Here is a 21,948-nt window from a genome sequence, read left to right on the forward strand (position 1 = left end):
AGAGTTATGACTACTAGAAATTATGAGCGTGATTTTAAGAGCTGTGCGAGAGTGCCTGTGGTAGCAATGCCACACAATCTGTGAATGCTCCTCTGTGCTCGGGGAAGATCAGGAGCTTGGAAATACCAAGCTGCTGCTCAGTATGGTGGGATGGAGACAAGGCAAGGAAATGCAACAGCTTTCCTTTTGCAGCATGGTGTTATGTTTAGGGCAGCCTGCCTCTTTCAGCTGGGACATTTCTCACATGAGAAATGCCATTTCTTCCTTTCTTGGAAGAGCCTGTCAAAGGCTGTGGAGAGCAAAATCCTCCAGAGAGAAAAGCTGCAGAGGGCTTGGCCAGGCACCCTGCAAGAAGCTGCTGCAGTGGTAGTATCAGCCCTTGGCAAACTTCAGGTTTCTTCACTGGTTCTGTCTCCAGAGTGCTCTTGTGAAAGTCTGATTGTTTGTGCAGCTGCACCTTGTGACCTCCCAAGTAACAGCATGTGAAGAAGGTATTTCGTTTTCATTAGCTAGGATAGTTGCTACTAATTAAGCAATGTAAAAACCCTTCAAGTTAGGTGCAAATTGAATTTTTCCTTTTAAAGACTCTCATGAAGGTGTGTTTCTAATTAAAGATACTTCGCTTGGCTGGGTAAGAGCCATTTGGTCTGCTGTGGCTGTGCAGGAAGGTGTATCCGTTTCCATTAGCTGTCCCACATGCATGGGTGAGTCTAACTTAATTCGTCCATGTTAACCCATGCAGCAGGTTTGAACAGGGCCAAGGAGGTGGCACAGCCTGTCCCCAGTTTGCCTGTGGCAAGAATCGGGAGCTGCCTTGCCCTTACTCAGAAATATGTGTGCTTTTCTTTTTGTGAAGAGGCTGGAAACGCTCACTGGCAAAAGCCACCTGTCTCGGAGCTGCTGGGGCGGTGGTGGCTTGTCCCCCCTCCCTGAGGCTGGCTGGGGCAAGGGAGGAGTGGGGAGAGCCCAGGGCCTGCTCCAGCTTCTACTTGTTTATTTGAGAGATGTTTGGGCATTCAATTTTAATTGTGTTAGGGAAGGGCCTCTAAGTTTTGGACTCCCAGTGCTAATAGTAATAGCAGTTGCTTTTGTATTTGTAGCTTGCATATGCCTTAGTGATGATAGACCCAATTCATAAATGTGATTTAGTGCAACATAAGCAGCAGAAGTTTTATACGAAACGGCATCCCGTAACTTGTGTATTCACAAGTTATTTTAAAAATTGTGCAGACAGGTGAAGCTGAAAAGACAGAACGTTAACCCTTCCTAAATTTCTGTTTAAAAAGAGAAAAACATCTAAGTCACGTGTTCTTACAATTCCTTGAGATCCTCACTGAGAAAAAGAAAAACTTGTAGAAGGGCTGCTACTGGTTTAAGAGACCAGATTGTGACCTGACCCTGTGCAAGAAAACAGAACTAAGATTGATCCCTCAACAACACACTCTAAGAGACAGCATCTCAAGTCCAGATGCTGCCTGGACAGCCTCATTTGCCCTTCTTTGGAGGGCAAAGCGGGCCACAGGAGAGGGCTGGCAGAGGAGCTGTGGCTCTATCCCCACTTGACCTCAGACACTGAGGCTGGTTGGCTGAATAAACTGCAGGAAAGGGAGGGATTTCTCATTTTGCTCTCCGCAGGAGGAAATTCTGATAAAGAATTAGCAGATGAAGCAGCAACAACAAGGATAGCAATACAGGTATCGGAGCCTGAGTTCAGGCTTCTAAAAACACTGGCCCAGATTTCTGTGAAGCAGGGTCTCCTCCGGTGTTTGCCCCGAAGGCAGCACACTGCTCATCTCTGCCTATGTCTGCAGCTGCTGCCCAGGTCTCTTACTGGGACTGTAAAGGAGGGGAGAGAAGGATGTTTTATGCTAATTTAGTTTTCAGTTCCTAGAGGAACGAAACAGAGGACTTGATCTAGAAAGATAGTTTTTTCTTGTGGCTTTTTTGATATTTCCACTTAGGACAGAGCTATACAGCAGTCAACCCCTGTTTGTGCATACATTGCTAAAAGACTTGTTTGTTTTGAGCTCAGCAACTAGGGCATGCCAAGAGTTGCCTTTAGCATGATTCAGATGAAGCAAACGCAGCAGGTTACACGTAGCATTTTTAAATGAGTGAAACGTCATTAAATTAGTTTTAAATAACACGAGAGATCTGTGGAGGGCTGTAGTTAAGAAAAAGCCAAAAGCAATTCACAATAATACTACTTATGGATAATTCATTTCTGTATTTCCATGTGGAGAGCATATAGCAATAGTAGTTGGCTCAAAGACTTTCATCAGCCAAAGTGGAGCTGTTGGCAGTCACAACCAGTCTAGTCCAGTGGTTTTGCATGAATGTATCCCTGCCTCCTACTTGTCACAGATCCTTTAAACTGTGCTATTCAGCTGGGTAATACTCAACATACTCTAAATATCTACTTAATAGTTTGTCTGTATGTTATCAATAAATAGATACAGAAGCAACCCGCAGTTTCCTATATGCATAAGATCAACATATGTAGGAACGGAGCTGGGAGGAGTGACCAAACTAGGCACACAACTCCAGTAGTATGAGTTATTACACTTTAATAGGAATGTTGAAAAACAAACTTTAATAAACTCATCAATGAAAATGATCAGAAAATTATTTGCAGCTGTGAATGTAAAAAGATATGAAAAATCTGGGACTGTGATAATTAAGAGGGTTTTTTAATAATAAAGGAATAGTTTCTTAAAATATTATATGGTATTTTATAAAGAAAAACTTAATGGCCAAATTCCTATTGAAACTCCCATGAACATGAAAACCCACACAGAATTAGGAAGAGAACCACTGAATGATACTATATGATAACTGAGCAGTTTAATTTCTAAAAACTGGGAGGAGCCCTAGCTTCTACTGACGTTATTTGGAGATGTCAAAAATTTAGTGTCGCTTTAAGATCTGCTGCAAGAAACAATGGTGTGGAAAGGGGGTGGGGGGGGAGCGTACGCCTGCATTTATACTATGTGAATGGGTATTTCAGTAGATATTTAGTAAAACTACAAACATGGATTCCTGCAGCGTTTGAAGTTTTAGTACAATGTGCTTAATGATAAGCCAACATTAACTAACTTGGTGGTACCCAGTGGTATTTATCTATCAAGATGGTAATAGTACTTTTTTTTAAAAGGTTGAGATTTGAAACATTTGTTGTTCTTATTGAAAACAGCGTAACTTTTGCTATTGTCTGAAATTGAGGACAAGCTTCCTTTGAATTTCTTCATAGGTAAGCAGATATGTTTTACATAACGAACTCTAAGACTGTTTTGCTGTTCAAGAACTTGCCCTCCCCTGGCCCCCTCTGACCTGATGTGTTTAGAAGTAGTTGCCTTCCAACTTTGTGCACTCCAACCAGGTAGAGTTTTTTTCTATGTCCTGGTTCACAACTACTAGTGTTGGAACCTTGACCATGGCAGCATCCTCCAATGTAGGGGCGAGAACAAAGAGCCCTGCATTGGGATGGAGGCACGTAACTGGTGCTGGTCTTGAGCTGGGTGCACTGTGGGACTGCTGAGACAGGAAAGGCAGGCCTGTTCAGGAGTCTGGTGAGTAACAGAAACACAGCTTCTCTCGGGTTAGGTTCGCATCTCTGAGTTGACTGTAAGTTTTAGCAGGAGCTTTTCCTATGTAGATGGGTCATATGTAAAGTCTCAGTTGTGTTGGGGTTGTCTCGAAGCAAATGGGTGTTGAGTGCTCACTGCAGGAATTTCTGCAGCCATGGCACTGACATGAAAGATTAACTCTCTCAAATACATTATCACTTGGTTTTGTAGAACTTGTAGAGTTGTAAATATATCTGGTATCTCCCCTCCACACCAAATGTGGGCCAGTGATTTCAAAAGCTGTACAAACCATGAGTTTCAGAGGGATAATCAAATATATAGGCAGCAAGACTGAATAAGCTGAGTTTTAGAGCTTTTTCCTTCCTGTACATTTGTGGTACCTCCCAGAGAGCTCTCCAAGCTTGGGACTGGGGAGTTCTCATACTTGCAGAGGAACAGATGTCTGGTAGGGAGCAGGATGACAAAGTAGACTGAGGCGTTCTGAGATGAAAATGCAGAAAGGTGGGAAGTAACATTCCCTGAAGCCCAGGGAACCAACAAGGAGGAGCTACGTGTACTGAAATAAGAGGGTCCAAATTACTCTTTTAGTACACCTGAAAGCCAAGGGAAAACGCTTGAGGTCAGTTGCTTGTTGCTAGCAACAGGGTAGTGGGAAGGACAGAAATCTAGGCAGGATAGGAAACAGCAAATACCAGGAAAATGAGCATTAAACCCTCAGGTTGACTTGCACTTCAGAGGCTGGCAGTACTGTGATTGTGTGCTACAAAACTTTGCACTCGTGTATGTTGAAGTATGCTAATTCTTAGTCCCAGGAAAATCAAAAAGGCTGTTGCTGACTATATGGAGCAATGCATCAGTATGCAGGATAGCAACAGAAATGACCAGGCAAACGATATGTGGAAGCTGGTGGTGAATCTTTTGTCTCAATAAGGACTATGAGCAACAGAACAGAGACCTATGGATTGTTTGGCTTTTGGAAAGCTTTTGCAGAGTTAGTTGCCTGATCTGTGAACTTGTTAGTAGCCTATATATCAGGAGCCAAATGCTGGTAACAGTGTCATGTGTGAGAATGCAGTCAGACCTCCCTGCGTGTGAACTCGAGTCCTGAGTGTGAAAGGAGAAGAATTGGTGTTGAATTTCTGGTAGAGACTGCCCCATCTCTCTGCAAGTGTGTTGGAGAGCTGCTTGGATCCTGGATGCAGTCTAGAGTAAGTCCCTTCCAGCAGCTCATCATGTACTGGAAAACACCGGTAAATACAGGGTGGCCACGCTCACAGAAATGGCCTTGAACGCTCTCAAGAGCGTGAGCTTTGAAATCACCGTGCAGTTCTCTCCTTCCCTCTGGCTGTTCAGACGTGTATTATTGATGGCCTTCCACCATCCTCTCCCGCCCTGCTCCTGCAGAGCTCCTGTGCCCTGCTGAGCCGAAGCAGGTGCAGAGACCAGCATGGAGCCGGAGCTGCTCATCTCCAGGCTGTCAGGGCTTGCTTCTTTTCATGCATACTTCCTAGCACTAATAGGGACTACTTGATACTGGCGTACAAACTGAAGAGGACTTGTAGAGAATCTTTTTTTTTTTTCTTCTTTATCCAGTAATTCAGTTGGTAACTTGTTTTCTTTTTAATATCTTCCTGCTTGGCTGGGTAAGGAGTGCAGAGCTGTGTCTTGCTGAGCTGACTGCAGGTATAAGGGTATTCTACCACTGTCCCCCACCACCCTGTTTAAGTAACAGATTTATGCAGTCTTTACGTTTCCCGCCTTCGCACTTCAGGCAACTGGCCTTGTAAGACATGTTAGATGGGGGTTAAGTGTCTAACTGCTGTTGATTTTTCACTGGTGTTGGGTTTTTTAATGAAGTTGCTAGCATTAGGTACCAAATCCTGCTCACTCGCTTTTGTTTGACTCAAGGTAAAATAAGGAGAGAAAAAATCTGTCATTACTACTTATTTCAGAAGTTTCTTAATCTCTCATTTAGTCACATTTATATAGGACATTAAAATGTCACTTTTAAAGGAATGCTTTGTGTTAAAAATTGTAAAGAGAAGTTCACTGTATACCCTTTGCACTTAATCATGGTTGTGGAAATGTGAATAGACACAGCATTGAAAACCTGTTGAGTCTAAAAAATTTCAGTTTGTTCACACTCATTTATATTTGAAGTGGGTTTTTTTTACAGTGTATGCATGCGCACATACATGTATTTTTTGTTAGCCGAGCATATTCATACATGTGCAAATTATGTGCATCTGTCTTTAGAGAAGTCATCCACTGCAGCGCTGGTGTGAGCTACCACATCTGGCTTGCGGTCTAAAGGGGCTTATGGTTGCTGGGCTCTTCTCCCTCCCTAGGAAAGGTTTCAGACTGAAGGTTGCTGAGCCGCTTGCCTGGTTCTGATGTGTGGAAAGATGAAGACGGTAAGACTTAAATGTGCTACCATATTTCAATGCATATAACGCTAGTCCCTGGAGGGTTAGATGTGCTCAAGTCCTCAGACAACCTGCACAGCTGAGGGAGGGAGGTGATGGGGGGCTCGGGGCAGGAACGGGCGGCTGGGTGGAGGAGCAAGCCAGGGTGGATGAGGGGCACAAGAGGCTGCAGAGGAGGGAGGAACATGAAGGAGAAAATATTCTGGAGTAAGTTTTGGTTTGGGTTTTTTCTTACTGTGGGAGTAAAAAAAAACAAACAACAAACAAACAAAACCCCCAAAAACCCCACTGCTGCACAACTGCATAGTTTTATTTTAGGGTAGAATTTATGGGTAAAAATATATTGTTCTTGGTGAGATGAGGAGGCTCTAAGGAAATTTCTTTTTGTGCAAGGTTTGTTCTTGCCAACAAGAATTATTATTGTATTTTTGTTTCTGTCCATTTATAGACCTATACCTATATTGCTACAAAAAGCCCACTGAAAGATGAGTTGCTGGAAAGTGTGTTAGATATCTTTTAATTCTGTTTTAGAGATAGTTATGTTGCTTTGCAGTAGGACAGAGAAGAAACTTAGGAGATAATTTCTTAGAAAAAGAAAATTATGGAACAGGGAGGCTTTGAATCTGCCTCAGTAGTGAATATTTCAATACTTCAGTGACTTTAGTAATGATCTTAGCTGGTAAGAAGATGATTTTATAGCAGAGTAAAAACCCCTTATAGTCTTTTGTTAATAATTTACCATTAAGTACTAGTGTCAGACTTGAGCACTAATAAGATTTAACAGCATAGAGGTGCAAGTCAGGCCTACTAATACGTAACTCTTTTGTATCTAAAAGTCAAAGTCATTTGTCTGGTGGTCATAAGTGTGTTTATAAAAAGTTGGAACAGGAAAACAATTTAAAACATCATAAACCAGTGATCCCAATGTACTTCTAAAACCATAAAACGTATTTCCCATCTGTGTATAGAGTTGCTTCCATTTCATCTTGGAATGAGGAAAGTAAATCACTGTAATGTTGTCTGTGATTTTATATTGTAAGTTATGTGCTTAAAACTAATGTTTTTTGTGTGTTGCTTAGTATGTTACTCTGTTTCAGTACATTAGATAGATATGACCTATGACTAAATACCCCATCTGTGTCTCAGCTGACATTTAACTTGAATCCACTCTTGCAACGTAGTTGTATATTTGACAATTCCATTTTTCAGCCTCAAGCAGTTAAATGTAGTGGAAAAGGTGTTCTGGCTAACCATTCTTGTAGACTTGCACAACTGAGATGTATAAACATTTAATTTTTTTTTTAAATCAAACAATATTCTACAAGCAAAAGTATACTAGTACAGAAACTATTGCTTTGGGAAGTAAGGTAGCGTGGAAGTCAAGACCATGTTGTACAACCAGTTGTCTGTGTAGGAAGATTTAACATGTTTATGGTGTTACCCATGTTATGCAAAAAGATTATTTACTATTTATGTTTTGGAGCTAATATTTTCTGCATTTAAAAGAAAAAAACAAAAACCAACTGTGTATAGGTGCAGATATCACATGACAGTGATATAAAAAAGGGTAAGAGTAGCTATTGCATGCTCTGGATGTAGCTCACTCGCTCTCGTTTGGTACGTTCACACGTTGAAACAGCCACCGAGCTGTAGCCACAGGATGCAGCGTCTGCTCCTTTTATTCTGTCCTGTCCTTTCTCAGTGAATAAAAAGGCAAGTTAGCATGACGGGGCCGGAGACAGGTTTTTGTGTTGTCTGCTGGCAGGAGAGGCAGGTGAGAGTGCCTTGTGTTCTTGCTGGGTAATTCTGCGTTGTGAGCAGTGTCTTCAGTTGCCTCTTACACAGGCCACTGTAGAAAAGAGAGCAATAAAATACCAAAAGTAAATGATAGCTTTCTTTGTAGGATTTCTAACTTTCATTTTACAGGTAACACCTCCTACCGCCTGCCCCAAATTAAGAAAAGTACTGCTTAGGTGTCAGGAGGTAGAAGTCCTCAGAACTGGTGTTTCTGGCAGGGTTCACAGAAGTTGTAGCTGTTTCTGCTCAACCAAAGTGCACTTGTGTTCTGCAGAGCTGGGGCACCTCTGGCTCGTTTTGGAAAGGTTTCAGTATGTGTTATAAAATAGAGGGTTAAAAGGAACAGCAGAGCCCCAGTCAAGCATTAGACACATTAAATGCCAGAGTTGAATCAAACAGCAGTTTGATGCTGAGATTTGAAAGCAAAGCAGACATGGCATCATTTTTATTAACTGCCACAAGTTTACTGCAAATGATGTGTTCCTTGATTCATTATTAGCAGAAGAAGGAAGACTTTTTTTGGGGGAAAAAGAATTTGATATTTCTTTTTATATGGATAAGGAAAATTATTCTTTTTCCAAAGTGGTGTTATAAATAGTTTTAAGTATTCTTCTTGGTAAATTGACAATATCGTTGCTACCAAAGGACAGAGCTAACAGTAGCAGAACCACTGAATAAATCATAAAATTAGTGTTAAAGTAAATAACTTCACCCATGGTGAGGACCGTAATTGAGTTGGGGCAGAACTTACAACTACTGTTTGATTTGCAACATTTGCTTTGCCAAAGGGAAAGCACCAGTCAGTCTTAGAATAATAAATGGTAGTTGCAGTGCATGAAAATGTTAATGAATCCAGTAATGATGAACACGTTATGAGAATCGTATGTGCATTTTTAATTCATGCCTTCCATTTAGTAATCTGTGAGGTTTGGGTTTTTTCATGCTAGCAGTAGCTGCTATCAAAGTCAAGGGCCAAAGCAATTGAGTGGCTCAGTTAAAGAGGCTCTGGGACTCTTATGTTATGCAGACTGGCCTATGAGCATAACTTAGCATATTTGAATAAATTAATTCCTAAATTAAGATTACTTTGGTCAGACAGTATCAGATCTGGTTTGATCAATGCTCAGACTTACTTTAAATTTTCTCTAATACTTTTCATTTTACTGCTGCTCATTAACATAAAGTGAAGTAAAGCACTTTAATGTTGTGGGTTTGGTTTTGTTTTGGTTTTTTTGTTTGTTTTTTTTTCAATAATTGCTAAATGCCCAAACCTTATCTCACTAAAAAAATGGCATCTGTACTTTGCAGAGTGTTTAGATATGGTGTGGGTGGACAGACCAGCCCTGCTAGTCACTGCCTTTTGTCTGGAACTCTTTCCCAGTGCTAGTGCAGAAAGTCTTACAGTGCTAAACACTTCAGCTTTGTCCCTTCATGGGCTAAACCAAGGGCTTCCGTTTCCAACACTGGTAATCTTGTACATTTTTGTGGTCATAAAATTATCAAAATTTTGATACATGTATTTAAAAGGCGTTAAAAAGAAATATGAAGAAAAGACATAGTTTGTAGAGGTATGGGGAAAAAAAAAATCCAAATCTCCATTCTTTCACTCTCCAACAAACAAATCTTCACAAAGCCTCTTTCTTCCTTCTGTTCTGAAATTCAGATGAAAATAACATTTCTTTTGCAGTGGTACCTTTAAGTCCTGGGTGGAAAATTTGAGGTTTTTTCTATGTCTTTGTATAATTTAAGTAATTCTTTAGTTTTATGTGTAAAAAAAATAAAAAAATAAAAAAACTGCAAGGTGATACTACCAGGTGGAGAGCCAGAGAAACAAAATACAACCTTTTGATGGTGGTGAATAGGGTTTCCTCTTTTTCTTGTAATTCATAAACTGCTCTGCTTTGTATCTACTTCCCAATGTGAGGGGTGTGTCTAATCTTTATTGTGGTATGGCACTTTGCAGCGCAAAGAGTTAAATGATGTGTGAAATGACCTGTCACACTGTATTATGTGCCACAGTATTATATACACAGAGGAATGCTTAAAAAAGGGCAGAAAAAACAATTCCTGAAGCCCCACTTTTTGTTGTTTTGAAGAGAAACATTTGGTGTGTATGTATATATTTCTGCATAATTTATTTTAGCTAAGCCACAGGAGCCCATCGACTACCAAAATAGAAGGGATATGCTGGATAGTTTCCCTCATCAATTCATTAGGGAAGGTAACAGTGGAGATTCAGTGCCTGCCTGTGATACAGCTTTCGTGCAGGGAAGAACAAAACCAAACTTTGCATCTCATACTGGAAATAGCTTATGAACTATTTCTGAATGGCTCCAAGTAGCTTCATTACTGCGGGAGAAGTTAGGAACGCGTTTAGGAAGCCTTGCAAAATGAATAGAAAACAATGGTACACTGCATTTCTTATTAAATCATAATACTCTCAAGTTTGTACTACATAGTTTCATCTGATTTTTTTGCCTGCGGTTGATAGTGCTTTGTTGAAACTCAGATTGGAAACAAGAAGTCCGCAGTGTAAAAGTCTTGTCTTACAATTCACGTGTTCTCCTTTTCACTACAAATACCCTTCTGCCCTTTCATGAGGCTATGGATGCAAAGCTGCCCTCAGGTGTGGGGCCTAAATCCAAGTGCAAATTTAGGCCTTAGTTTTAAATGGAAAATAGTCACTTTAAATGGAAGTTTCTTTCTTTGTTTTCTTCCTCTATATGCAGAGTAAGGTCAGGAGTATGGCAGATTTTCCCCCCACCCCCAACTGCAGAGTTTGCTTCCTGTTAAAGATGTGCTAGTGGGGTAGAGAATCTGTTTTGCTTTAAAAAAGTGAGAACCGGAGAATAACATCGTCCTCTCCAAATGTTTGAGGTGATACAATGACATTCTCTGCTCATCATTACTCAGATTTTTAAAGACAGCAGTGGCAATGCCAAAACCCTGATCAGGCATCCACCAACTCCATCCCCACTTCTTATCTGCTTAATATTTATGTCTCTGTATTTCATTTCCATAAATAATAGATTTAATGAAATACTTCAGATTAATTATGTAGCAGTTGCCGCATTTTGGAGCAAGGCAGGGAAAACCCCACTCATAAGGCACAACATGTCTTTTTGCACTTGCTCGGCATCGTTTACAGTAATTTATTTTCTGCCAGACCCGGGAATGGCCTTTTCCACCCTGTTGCGTGGGAAGGCTCATTTTCACACGCCACTGGTGCTGTGAAGGAGGTGGCTGGATAGTCCTTTCCTCCCTGTCCTCACGCTGAAGGCAGGTGGGGTGGGAGGTGGCAGCTCTGTGTTTCCAGCTCCGGAGAAGGATGATGAGCCTTGAGAATATTGTCCAATTCCCAGCTTTGGGAAGGTGCAAATGGAAGCCTGCTTGCGTTTGTGGAGTTGGTTTGAAGTGGTTTGGGTGCAGTTCATAACCAGATCTTCATTTCTTACCAAGATTTGGGAAGCTGCAAGATCCAGTGGGTCATCAATCTGTTCCCACACAGAAGTCTGGCGTTTTTCTGTCTGGAAGTGCCTTATATTTGATGCTCCAGAGGAAAGTGAACTTCCTCTGCAAGTACTGTGTTTATCGATCTGCAATTCAGCATCATGGAGGAGAGAGGTGCTGCTTTTTCTCATGCCAGGTCATGCACAGACCACCACAGGCTAGGATTATTGATTATTTAATATAATCTAGTTTAATACTAAAACTCTTACGTGCTACTTCTGACCAGGCTTGAAAAACGGCCTCAAATCATGTTACAAATTGGAGACTCAGCCCAGCGTTGTTGGATGATTTAAGATTCCTGGAGCTTTATTGGTCATTCCAGCACAAAACCAGGTTTCAGCATAATTTTGTTTTGAGTGAGAATAATTAATTGATGGCCAGAACTCAAAGTGAAATTCAGGTGTAGGAGCTCACCCCCAAAAGAAGCACTCGCAAAATGAAAGCTGCTGAACTAAACTCTCTTATTTTTGGCACTTGCCAATTCAAGCCGTTTGTGCAGTTATTTTAGAAGGCAGCTGGGTCGCAGCTTTGCGTCTGGGCGTTCCTGAGGTTGGGTTAACGGGCTTCACCCTGGTGCCCTGCCTGCGGTGGGAGCGGCAAGGGGCCCAAATGTGCATGCCCGCATGGGAGCGGGCACGCGAAGGAGCTTTGCCACGTCACGTATGGAGTTTACTCCTCCTACGGTAGTCCCTGTGCAGGCTGTGGTAGGCACATCTGCTCCACTCCTCATTCATCACCATATGAGCAATCTGGAGACCTGTGGTAGTTTCACATTCAGTGCAGTGATGCAACAGGAAAAAAAAAAAAATCTCTACCGTTTCCACGGCAACTTGTGCGTTGGACCCTGGCTGGAGCAAGGCAGCAGGATACTGTCAGTCCCTGCAGTTGGTGACTTCACTAAAAGCCTGTCAAAAGAAAGCTCTTGCTCCCCCCAAGCCCCTCTTGGTTATTGACGTAAGGGGATTGTGATGAATATACTACCATAAGTGCAGCTCTAGATTTCCTACTGTAACTTTTTTCCTTCATATTTTAACCCACACTGCCGCTTTGTTTTGATTCGGTCTTCTATTTGTAAATAGTCATCGCAGAGCACTTCGGGATTATCCATTCAAACCTTGGTGAGGATGGCATGGTCAGAAGTAGTTGGTACTAGGTGACTGGTGGCCTGTGTAAAATGGTCTGGGAGGCTCAGTGCTGTCACTGGCTGACAGATACCAACAGCCCAGGTGCTGTCAGCACCAGTAGGTCCCTTAGCAGCACTGTTTAGGGGACAGAGGGACTGAACTTCTTCCTTTTTTCCCCCCAAAGTGGTTCCTCCAACTCAGATCGCACGCTGAGAAACGGTTTACAGATGATTCTACCCTACAGTTTTCCTGGCCAAAACAACCTGTGCATTTATGCATGTATCTGTGCATAGGTTTGCATAATTCATAAGTCACACAAAAGCCACCCCTATTCAATACATACTGTATGGCAGTAACGGTATAATTTCTTTCACCAAAATGTGCCTTACATCACACCTCAGTGATAATTCTATGGCCATTTGGGTTCCACTTGAGTGCTTTATTTAAAAGTCACATCATCTTCACTGGATATTTATGATACTTCCTTAGTCATAAAAAGCTTAACACTTCTGCTTATGGAGCAAAGTAAATATTTGGTCTAATTTGCAGCTAACCTGAGAAGGTTTCTAATTAGAGTGTCCGTGCTCTGAATGGTGTAAGATCTCTCAAGCTGATGAAATGCATATACGTGACATCTTTACCATAACTGTAAAAGTATGGGGAAAAAGCGCACCACTCTTGTTCACAAGAAACTTCTGTTATGCTGTAAAATGCAAGAGTCCCAAGCATTTACTACCGTGATTAGAGTTGCACAATCAGTACACAAGTGTTCACTGTTAGTATTTTACGCAGCTTTCTAACATGCCAAAATAGCTTCCTCTTTTAAGCAATTATAGCTCATGTAGCATTTGAGCTTATCAGGAGTTGTCTGTCAAAATGTTTTTAATGAAAAATTGAGTTTGCATAACACTGACGCATTGATGTCTTTTGCTTCTAACTGTTGATACTGATGGGCTAAAAAGCTTGATTTTGGGGTGGGAGAAAATTGCATTAGTTCAGCTCATTTGGAGAATCTGTTTGCTGAATTAATTTGCTAAGCTTTGTTTTTCTGCTGAATATTAAACCCTATTTCCCAACTGTGCGTATGCTGCCTGAGGGGAACAGTTCCAGCTCCCATTTTCCGTGACATTTTCTTATAATGCAGCCCAGGCCCGAGCCAGGGGTGCCGTGCAGAGCTGATATCGTAGGCTGTGTTAGGGAAGGCATGGTCTGATCAAAAAGCTGCTGCTTGGTGCTCCCCAGACTCCAGCGTTGCACCTCAGCAGCTGAATAAGAAGTGTCACGGTTTTTCCCTAAGCATCATTTTGGTTAATTCAATTGTTGTGGTGAAACCTGTCCTTCCATGTGACGACTTGTTGAGTAGATACTCATTTTGTGAAGCTCTAGCTGGATGAGAGCAGTATTCAAATAATCACAAGTACCTTGGTAGTTTTTCCTTGTTGTTGCCCTCCTATTCACAGTAGAGATATATAAATGCTAAAGCGTGTTACCAGTTTCAAAATGACATCATTAGCTCTGTTTCAGCCTCCCAACAAACATCTGAAGATCATTAGTTGTTTCTTTCTTCCCTGAAACACACTCAAGCATGTGTGGAGCTATGTGGTATACTCTGCCTTTATCTGAAATAAGCTCTGAAATTTAAGAAGAAGCAGGGATAAAAGCTCCATTGGGGAGAGGATGAGTTCCATCAGTGCCCCTGCCCTCGGCCATCATTGGAAGCGAGTCGTGGGAAGCAGCCAAACGGCCGTGCCGGCCGATGCGTCGGCGCTCTGCTGCGCTTCAGGTCTGTTGCCGTTGTTGGGATTGTGAAAAGGTTGTCAGAGATGGGGAACGTATCTTTTGTAGTCGTGTAGCATCCACTATCCAAGGTACTCCAAGTCCTTCTTTGACATCTTTGAATTAAGCTTCACTGCCCCTGTGTGATTCAGTATTATCTCCATTATCCAGGAGGAGAGACTTGGACAGAGACAGATGAAGCTGTTTGCTGAAGGTCACGCAGCAATTCTCTGGCAGTGCTGCTCTGCTGCTTTCCAGCACTGTCTCAGAGGCAAGGTTGTCCTTTCTCCCTTGCGGGTGCTGAAGGGAGGTATATTAGCCCTTTTTATTTTTTTTTTTTTTCAGCCTCCTCTTCCTGTGTTTGAACAGAGTGAAATTGTCTAGTCTGGTGAAGCAAGTTGGCTTCATACATCTTGTCAAATTAACTTTCCTTGTCTGTGCACGCATGGGACCGCGTGGCAGGAGTCAGCAGGTGCAGAAGGTGCAGGCACGCTGGTAGTGTCAGAGGCGCTTATGGGACCCGTAGGGGTTGGCAATGTGAGAAACAGTCTATTTTAAACTTATATTTCAGTAAAGAGTAAAAGATCGAATGTACTTATAATTGTTGCCGTCATGCTAGCTGACAACAGACTGATTCTTTCCTCCATGTACCATCCAGCTCCACCAATATTCATGAGAGCTCTCATCTGTCGGGGCGAAGAGGATGTTTGGCATAGCACAGAGCTGTCTATCCAACCCTATATCTTTAGTGTTGGTGTTGATGAGCGATGCTCAGAGACTCTCCAGCCACAGGTTAGCTGGTGACAGGAATTCCCAAGAGCGGGGTACCTGCTGTGAGTAATCAGACAGGAACCCAGCGCGGACCGAAATACTCGGAAATAGGCAGCGGGACCTTTCCTGCAGGGTCTGAGGGAGTATGTGTAGCTAACTCGGAGAGTAGAATATGAAAGGCTAGCTAGTTCCCCTCACTAGCTCAAAAAATGAGCTGGCAAAATGGGACCATGGTAGCCTCTGACATCATTACATGATAATCACTCAGTCGCAATTAAACATGCTTAGCCTGGTAACTCCAGTAAGCTGCTGGTGGTGTCCAGGTATGGGGTCATGGGAGGCGGGAGCTGTTAGCTTTTCTTTTTCGTGTGTTACTCGCTCTTCCCTCAGCATGTTACCTCCAAGGTCAGCTTTGACCGTGAGCAGGGTGCTTCCAGGGCTCAGCAAGGCTGTGCACACTAATGTGCTGCAGTCTGGGTGCCTGCTTTATTTTGGTGCTGGGAGAAAGAGAAGCTATTGCAAAGTCAAGAGTCATTTTCCCCCGTATAATGGTAACACTAGGAATGCTGTGTGGCACTGACCCAAAGTTGCCAGGCTGTGATAGCTACATTTGTTGTTGTATTATGACTTATTTATTATAACACATCATCAAATGTAATATTTTATTTTCTCCTCCCTCAGCAAAGGGACATCTCATCTCCCAGTGATAGCCATCTCAGCTCTGAGAGAAATTCAAGGTCTTCTACTTCATGCCTTCACCCTCCTTAGGCCAGCAAAAGTGCTGATAGTGGAAAAGAAGATCTAAGGAATAACAGCAAATCCCACATATGCATTAAATCCCCAACACATTCTGTGTAACAGAATATGTTGTTAAACTCTCATAAACTACCTGCTGTAGAGTCCTGTCTCCACAGATAATGTGCTTCTGAATCCCAAAGCCCTTTTCAATGCATTTAAAGTGGGGTAATGTGAAACAAAATCGTTCTGGACAAATGTAGGGAGCAGAGTTGTCAGCAACCAGTCAGGAGGAAAGGCAGATCTAGTTTGTTAGGCATACATTACAGTGTGTAGCTAACAGTAACAGTAGATACATAAATTGCTCTGGCTTTCTCACAGAGATGTTGACCCAGAATCCACTCAGAGGGAAGAGTAGCAGTTCCCTTTACAGATGCAAAAATCAGACCAGAGTGAAATAGCCATGATCCCCATAATAGAAAAAAAAATTGTCTATTCTTACCATGACTTTTGTTGGGCAGAAGTTAGTTCAGTCAAGCTTACTCATTTAGGAGTGATAAACATGAGGGTTGCTTAGTTTTACTAGTTCCTGCATCCTAGCCTGATGAAATGAACTATCCAAGGACTCTTATTCCCTGTCTGCCAGAGAGGGAAGCCTAAAGCATATTTAATGACATGCAGAAACTGAAGGGAGAATTAATAGCAGTGAAGTGTCTAGGTGACTCTCTTAAAAGTTAAGATGAAAAGCTTTGATGAAAGTGACCTTCACGCTTGATGTTCCCTCTTTGCTTTTCTCCACACTTGAAGCTCTGATAATGACTTTTTTCCACTTTGTCACTGTATCACTTTTTTCATGAAACATTTCCATAGCTAGGCAGGAATTTGGATCCGGGGTGGTGATATCTGCACGCATTGGGTGGATGCAAAACACAAAGGCTGGTACAAAGGATCAGATGTCTTTGTAGTGGACTGAACAAAAACTTGTCATAGGTTACTAAATATAGGTTTTCAGTATTTTATTTAGAAGTTGACTATAACTTTAAGAAAGGATAAAATTATCATCAAGTGTTTCTTTGAGCAGGCTATGCTGTCTGTCCCCTTTGAGCAGTGCAGAAATTTGCTGAGAGAGTGAGCACAAGGAAAGCATGTTGGGAATGGGAAAGCGATGTACAACCAGAGGCTGTAACCCTGTGGGTTCTCAGGCAGCAGACTGCAAGTGCTGGCATGCTGTAGGAGGGTGACATACATAGTCATGTCTGGATCAGATGGGAGGACAGGGAAGGAAGGAGATGTGGCATCTGAGTAGAAAGGGAAGGGGAGAAGAAACATCCAATGCTCAGAAATGAGAGCAGAAAGTGCCAGTAGTCAGGCTGGAAGACAAGAGGAAGAAGGAGCCTTTTGGGAAGGAGTTATCTAAGGCAGTTGTGTTTATTTTGGTTTAAAATTGCAGTAGGCTTTTGTAGTTGTGACTGAAACCCAAGTTAATGGCCCTGTTTGAGACACCAATGCCTCCTTCATTGCTTGAAATGGGGATGGTTTGGGTAAAACCAGCATATTTTGCTTTTAGGATAATTAAAGGTTTATTTTGGTTGAAATGGAGCTTTTCGTGGAGTGATAATGACACAAATCTTTTCTGGTGTTCCTTTAGCTTACAGTGAGCAAAAGAGTAAGAAGTTTATTTTCCTGCATCAAAATAGTTATTTTATCTTGGTTTTCATTCTGAACTTTTCATTGAAATAGAAATAGAGAAAACAACAGTTTTACCAAAAATTATGCTTGCGGTTTTTAAAGCCCTTAAGTGTTCTTGGAGACATGGGACTCGTAACATGTTCCAGAGTAGTTTCTTCCCAACGGTCACGGAAGAATCTCTCTGCCAGCTACAGGCACGTGTGGATGAAGACACATAACTAGCTGGTCACGGAGAGACTTTTTCATTGCCTTGCTGAAGTGGTTCTTAGTCTGGCTGACCTTGGTCCACTCTTTGCAGGCAACCGAGCTGTCCTGTCCCCCGGCAGGTCTGGTGTCGGAGCGCTGTAGCCTCGTAGGTCTGGGTTGGTGATAAGTGATGCTGTCAGGCTCCTCTCAACACCGTGACATGCTGTGAAATGCTTCTTGTCCAGCCTGAGAGGAGCAGTTACTCCTCTAGGTATCCTCAGACTGAAAGAAACTGTTTTGATCAGCAAATAACCTTGCATAAAGCTCAGGTGTAAAGGGGAAAAAGTGCTATTAATTTTCATAGTGTTTCAGCTGGGGGCAAAGTAGCATTATTCTGTCACAACTTAACTGTAGGTACCCAACCCTCCCATAATCTATTGAATATTTCAGGATATTTTCATCGTTGTGACTTCATTCTCGCTGAGAATTTGTTTAGGATGTGTTAACTTAAAAATAATGCATAAACAAGGTGCGAACAGTTCAGTTAAGTGATAGCCTGAGGTTAAAAACACGGTGTTCAAGTTCAGTGTCTGAAGTTGGCAGGGAAATTGTCTTACCACCTCAGGAAAACTTGAAATTAAACTTGTTTTGAAATATAGATGTTAAGTCTGTGAAAGAAACTCGCTTGCACATCTAAACGAAGCCAGCTTTCCAGGCTTGAAGATTGTTGCTTGAGCTCTCAGGCTGCCTTTAGGAGAGAGGGGCCATGTCCCCACCGTGTAACCCCTCTGCTGAGGTTGTGCTTTGTAGCATCTGTGAGAAAATCTTTAGGTAAAATCAGAGCTGTGCTCCCTGTCTTGGGCCCCTGTCACCAGCAGTGGGCAGGGCTGCTTGAGCTAACAGAGCCAACAACTTTGGGTTTATTTTTGTTGGGGTTATGAGACCTTAATGACTTGAAGGGAGGTTTTGGAAACACTGAATTTCTGCACCGTGCTTATGTTCGGCTTTTTGTTCTCCCTGGCATTGTCTTCAAGTAAATGCAGGGGGAGTAACCTCAAAAGGAGCAAAAATCCCTTCCTGTGTTAGTGAACTGGAGGATTAAGCTCTTTCCCCCAGTAATCAGATTCTCTGATTACCATGGCTTTTGAAGATGATTGTGTATTTTCCTGTATGTGATGGATTTTGTATGTGCCTGTGAAGTAAAAGTTAACTTGGCTATGAAAATCTAACGAGTCTTTTCTCTATGATAACTTTACTTTTGGTTGTTTACTTCATACGATGACCACAGACATGTACCATCCCAGCCTATAGCATGAGGCAGGGGAAATCGTCCTGCAGTTGTTCTGTCTCATGCTCTTCTCAAGCCACAGGCCTTTGGTGACTGTCTGGGACACTCTGGAAAATAAAAGCCCTCCCAAGGTCACAGTATTGAGGATTCAAATCAATGTGGGAGAAGAGGGGAAAGTGGTCTGGATGGGAAAATCCTTAAGTTGGTTGCAGTATAGAATTGTCATGGTTTAACCCCAGCCAGCAGCTAAGCACCACGCAGCTGCTCACTCACTTGCCCCCCACCCAGTGAGATGGGGGAAAAAATCGGGAAAAGAAGTAAAACTCATGGGTTGAGATAAGAACAGTTTAATAGAATAGAAAAGAAGATAATAATAATGATAATGATAACACTAATAAAATGACAACAGTAATAATAAAAGGATTGGAATGTACAAATGATGCACAGTGCAATTGCTCACCACCCACTGACCGATGCCCAGTTATTCCCTGAGCAGTGATCCCTCTGCCCCCACTGCCCCCAGTTCCTATACTAGATGGGACGCCACATTGTATGGAATACCCCGTTGGCCAGTTTGGGTCAGGTGCCCTGGCTGTGTCTTGTGCCAACTTCTTGTGCCCCTCCAGCTTTCTTGCTGGCTGGGCATGAGAAGCTGAACAGTCCTTGACTTTAGACTAAACATTACTTAGCAACAACTGAAAACATCAGAGTTATCAACATTCTTCTCATACCTAGCTTGAAAGCATAGCACTATACCAGCTAATAGGAAGACAATTAACTATCCCAGCTGAAACCAGGACAAGAATCTAGCCCAATTCATATGTGGACCAAATGCCACCATTCTGTCATCCCTGGTCAGCAAAAAAAGTACAGTTGCAGTTGGATTGTCAGTATCCAACCACTGTCTCCCGAATTGGTCTATGTTGTCTTGTGGTGTCTAGTCTCAGGGTTCAAATTTGGGAGGTGGTAGCTGTGTGTCTAGGTCTGTGTTTGTGCAGTAATACACGTGGTATATTTGAAGTCCATCCTATCAGCAGGGCTCCAAAGCACTCACCATATATAAATGTTACAGTCACTCTTTTGCAAAAACCTCTAAGTCTTTCCTTCCTTTTGACAGATTGAAGACATCATTACGAGAATGCAGGATGACAAAACAGGTGGAGTTCCCATCCGCACTGTCAAGAGCTTTCTGTCCAAAATCCCCAGCGTCGTCACCGGTAAGGACCCTAGTTAGCAGGGAAGAGAGTGTGAGCTGGTACTCGCTGGCTGTAAGCAAACACACTGCTAAAGCTGCAGAAAAGAAGGAATGTAAGAAAAAAAAAATATGTCCTCCTCTGCTTACTTTTTCTGCACATTGTTGTTATGGGGTGAATATTAAAGAGAATTAAGAAATCTTGGTTCAGGTAAGCAAGTATTTATATTTCTTTTGGGGGTAAGTTATTCAAAAATGTTACATGGCTTTTGTGGCTGTCCCAGTATCACTAGTCAGTCATTCCTTATGATGGGGGTAGGACAATCTTGGGGAAGAGCTCAAGAAAGTAAGTTGATACTGTTCTCTCACTAATACCCAGATACTCTTATTGGACTTTGATCACAGGTAGAAGAATGTGAAATACCTTTATGCATGCATGCTGCTTTATTAAAGCTATACGTACAGAAGTATGGATGGTGCAGAGACTGGCAGTCAGAGTACAAAACCATTCCTACATGTATTTCCAGACAGAATATCCTCCAGTGCAACAAAGAACTTTGCCGTTGATAGATGATGAGTTTCTTCAGGGTGATGTAAATTGCTTGGAGGGTTTGTACTTGGCTTTCTGGTACCTGTTTTCACTAACTCGATAGTAGTATTCACTACAGTGGCACAAAACTACTGTTTTGTCTCTTTGTACCAGTAGACTGTTGTCCAACATGAGATACCTAACTACTCCTGGGACTTTTGTGTATCTCTGTAAAGTAAATACAATTTTCTCTGTCCTGCAGAGTCTCTTTCCAAATCAGACAAGATACACTGATGAGTGTTTAGGGAAGTTCCCCTCCTGTTCCGAAAAGTGAAGGGCTTTGTTGTCTGCGGCTGTGACTTTACTGCAGTAAAATTCAGATGATCACTAAAAATGCTGAAGTTGCGTTGTTGCTTATAGACAGCACACCGATAACTGGGAGAAGACTGGCAGTTCAAATAGACCTTTCTTGCTCTTGGGGTCTTTATACTGTTGTAAAATAATGGGGAAATATCTCTTGTCAACAGGGATGATGGCGATGCAGCTGGTGTCAAGCCATTGCAAAGAGGGTTCCCTGCAGTGGAGCATATCTGAGCTGAAGCACTTCAAAAATATTTTTACTGTGAAAATGGTTGGATTGAGCAGAGTTTGAGGTTGTGTTGATTGATTCAGGAGTGTGATTTGGTATTTTGTATCAGAAAAAGTGTCCAACTTAAGCTACAGGAATGGATTACAAATCTATAGGGTTCTTGGGGATAGGCAGGCAATATGGGAATTGGAATGAAGTTTTTACTTAAATGAGGCTCAGTCCAGTTAATCCCTTTTTATTGAGCAACAGGCTCTTCTGTCCGAAATTGATTTCAGGGTGGTGACTCAGTGAAACTGGCAGTTGGAGGATTAGGAGGTTACAGTGGAAAAGAAACACGAATCTAGAGTGAGATGTGAAAATTGCATTACTAAATTTCAAGTATGGCTGGATCAGGTATGAGTTAACTGTTCTTGAAGGTTCCTGGGGAAAATAACTATCTGATGTGAAAACTCATTCCATAAGCTGAGGTCTGCAATACACAGACTGGATGTCTTAAGATTGACTCAGCTAAAACAAGTTTGATATTCCTGTTAATATTCATAGCATTGATTAAGCAATTGATCTAGTCATCAAGCCACCACCTGTTATGCGAAAGAAAAAGGAAATGGGAGACCTCACAGCATCTTTAAACCAATTACACTATCCTTAGGTACCACCCTGCTTGTCAGCTCCCTGGCACGATGGAAACTGCACCCTTGCACTCTGCTGTTCTGGAACAGCAGCTGCAATTGCGTCACCTTAAAATGGCT

General features: G+C 42.2%; 1 protein-coding gene across 4 annotated transcripts in view; it reads left to right on the forward strand.

Moving 5' to 3' along the window:
• RGS6 (regulator of G protein signaling 6) overlaps nt 1-21,948 on the forward strand; it is a 285,362-nt gene that overhangs the window by 159,439 nt on the left and 103,975 nt on the right. For all 4 annotated transcript variants that reach the window (XM_075030561.1, XM_075030560.1, XM_075030563.1 and 1 more), the window contains exon 3: nt 20,007-20,106. In XM_075030561.1, coding sequence (XP_074886662.1) covers nt 20,007-20,106 — 100 coding nt within the window. The remainder of the gene's footprint in view (nt 1-20,006; nt 20,107-21,948) is intronic.

The sequence above is a fragment of the Buteo buteo genome, chromosome 6, assembly GCF_964188355.1.
Source record: "Buteo buteo chromosome 6, bButBut1.hap1.1, whole genome shotgun sequence".
Lineage (NCBI taxonomy): Eukaryota > Metazoa > Chordata > Aves > Accipitriformes > Accipitridae > Buteo > Buteo buteo.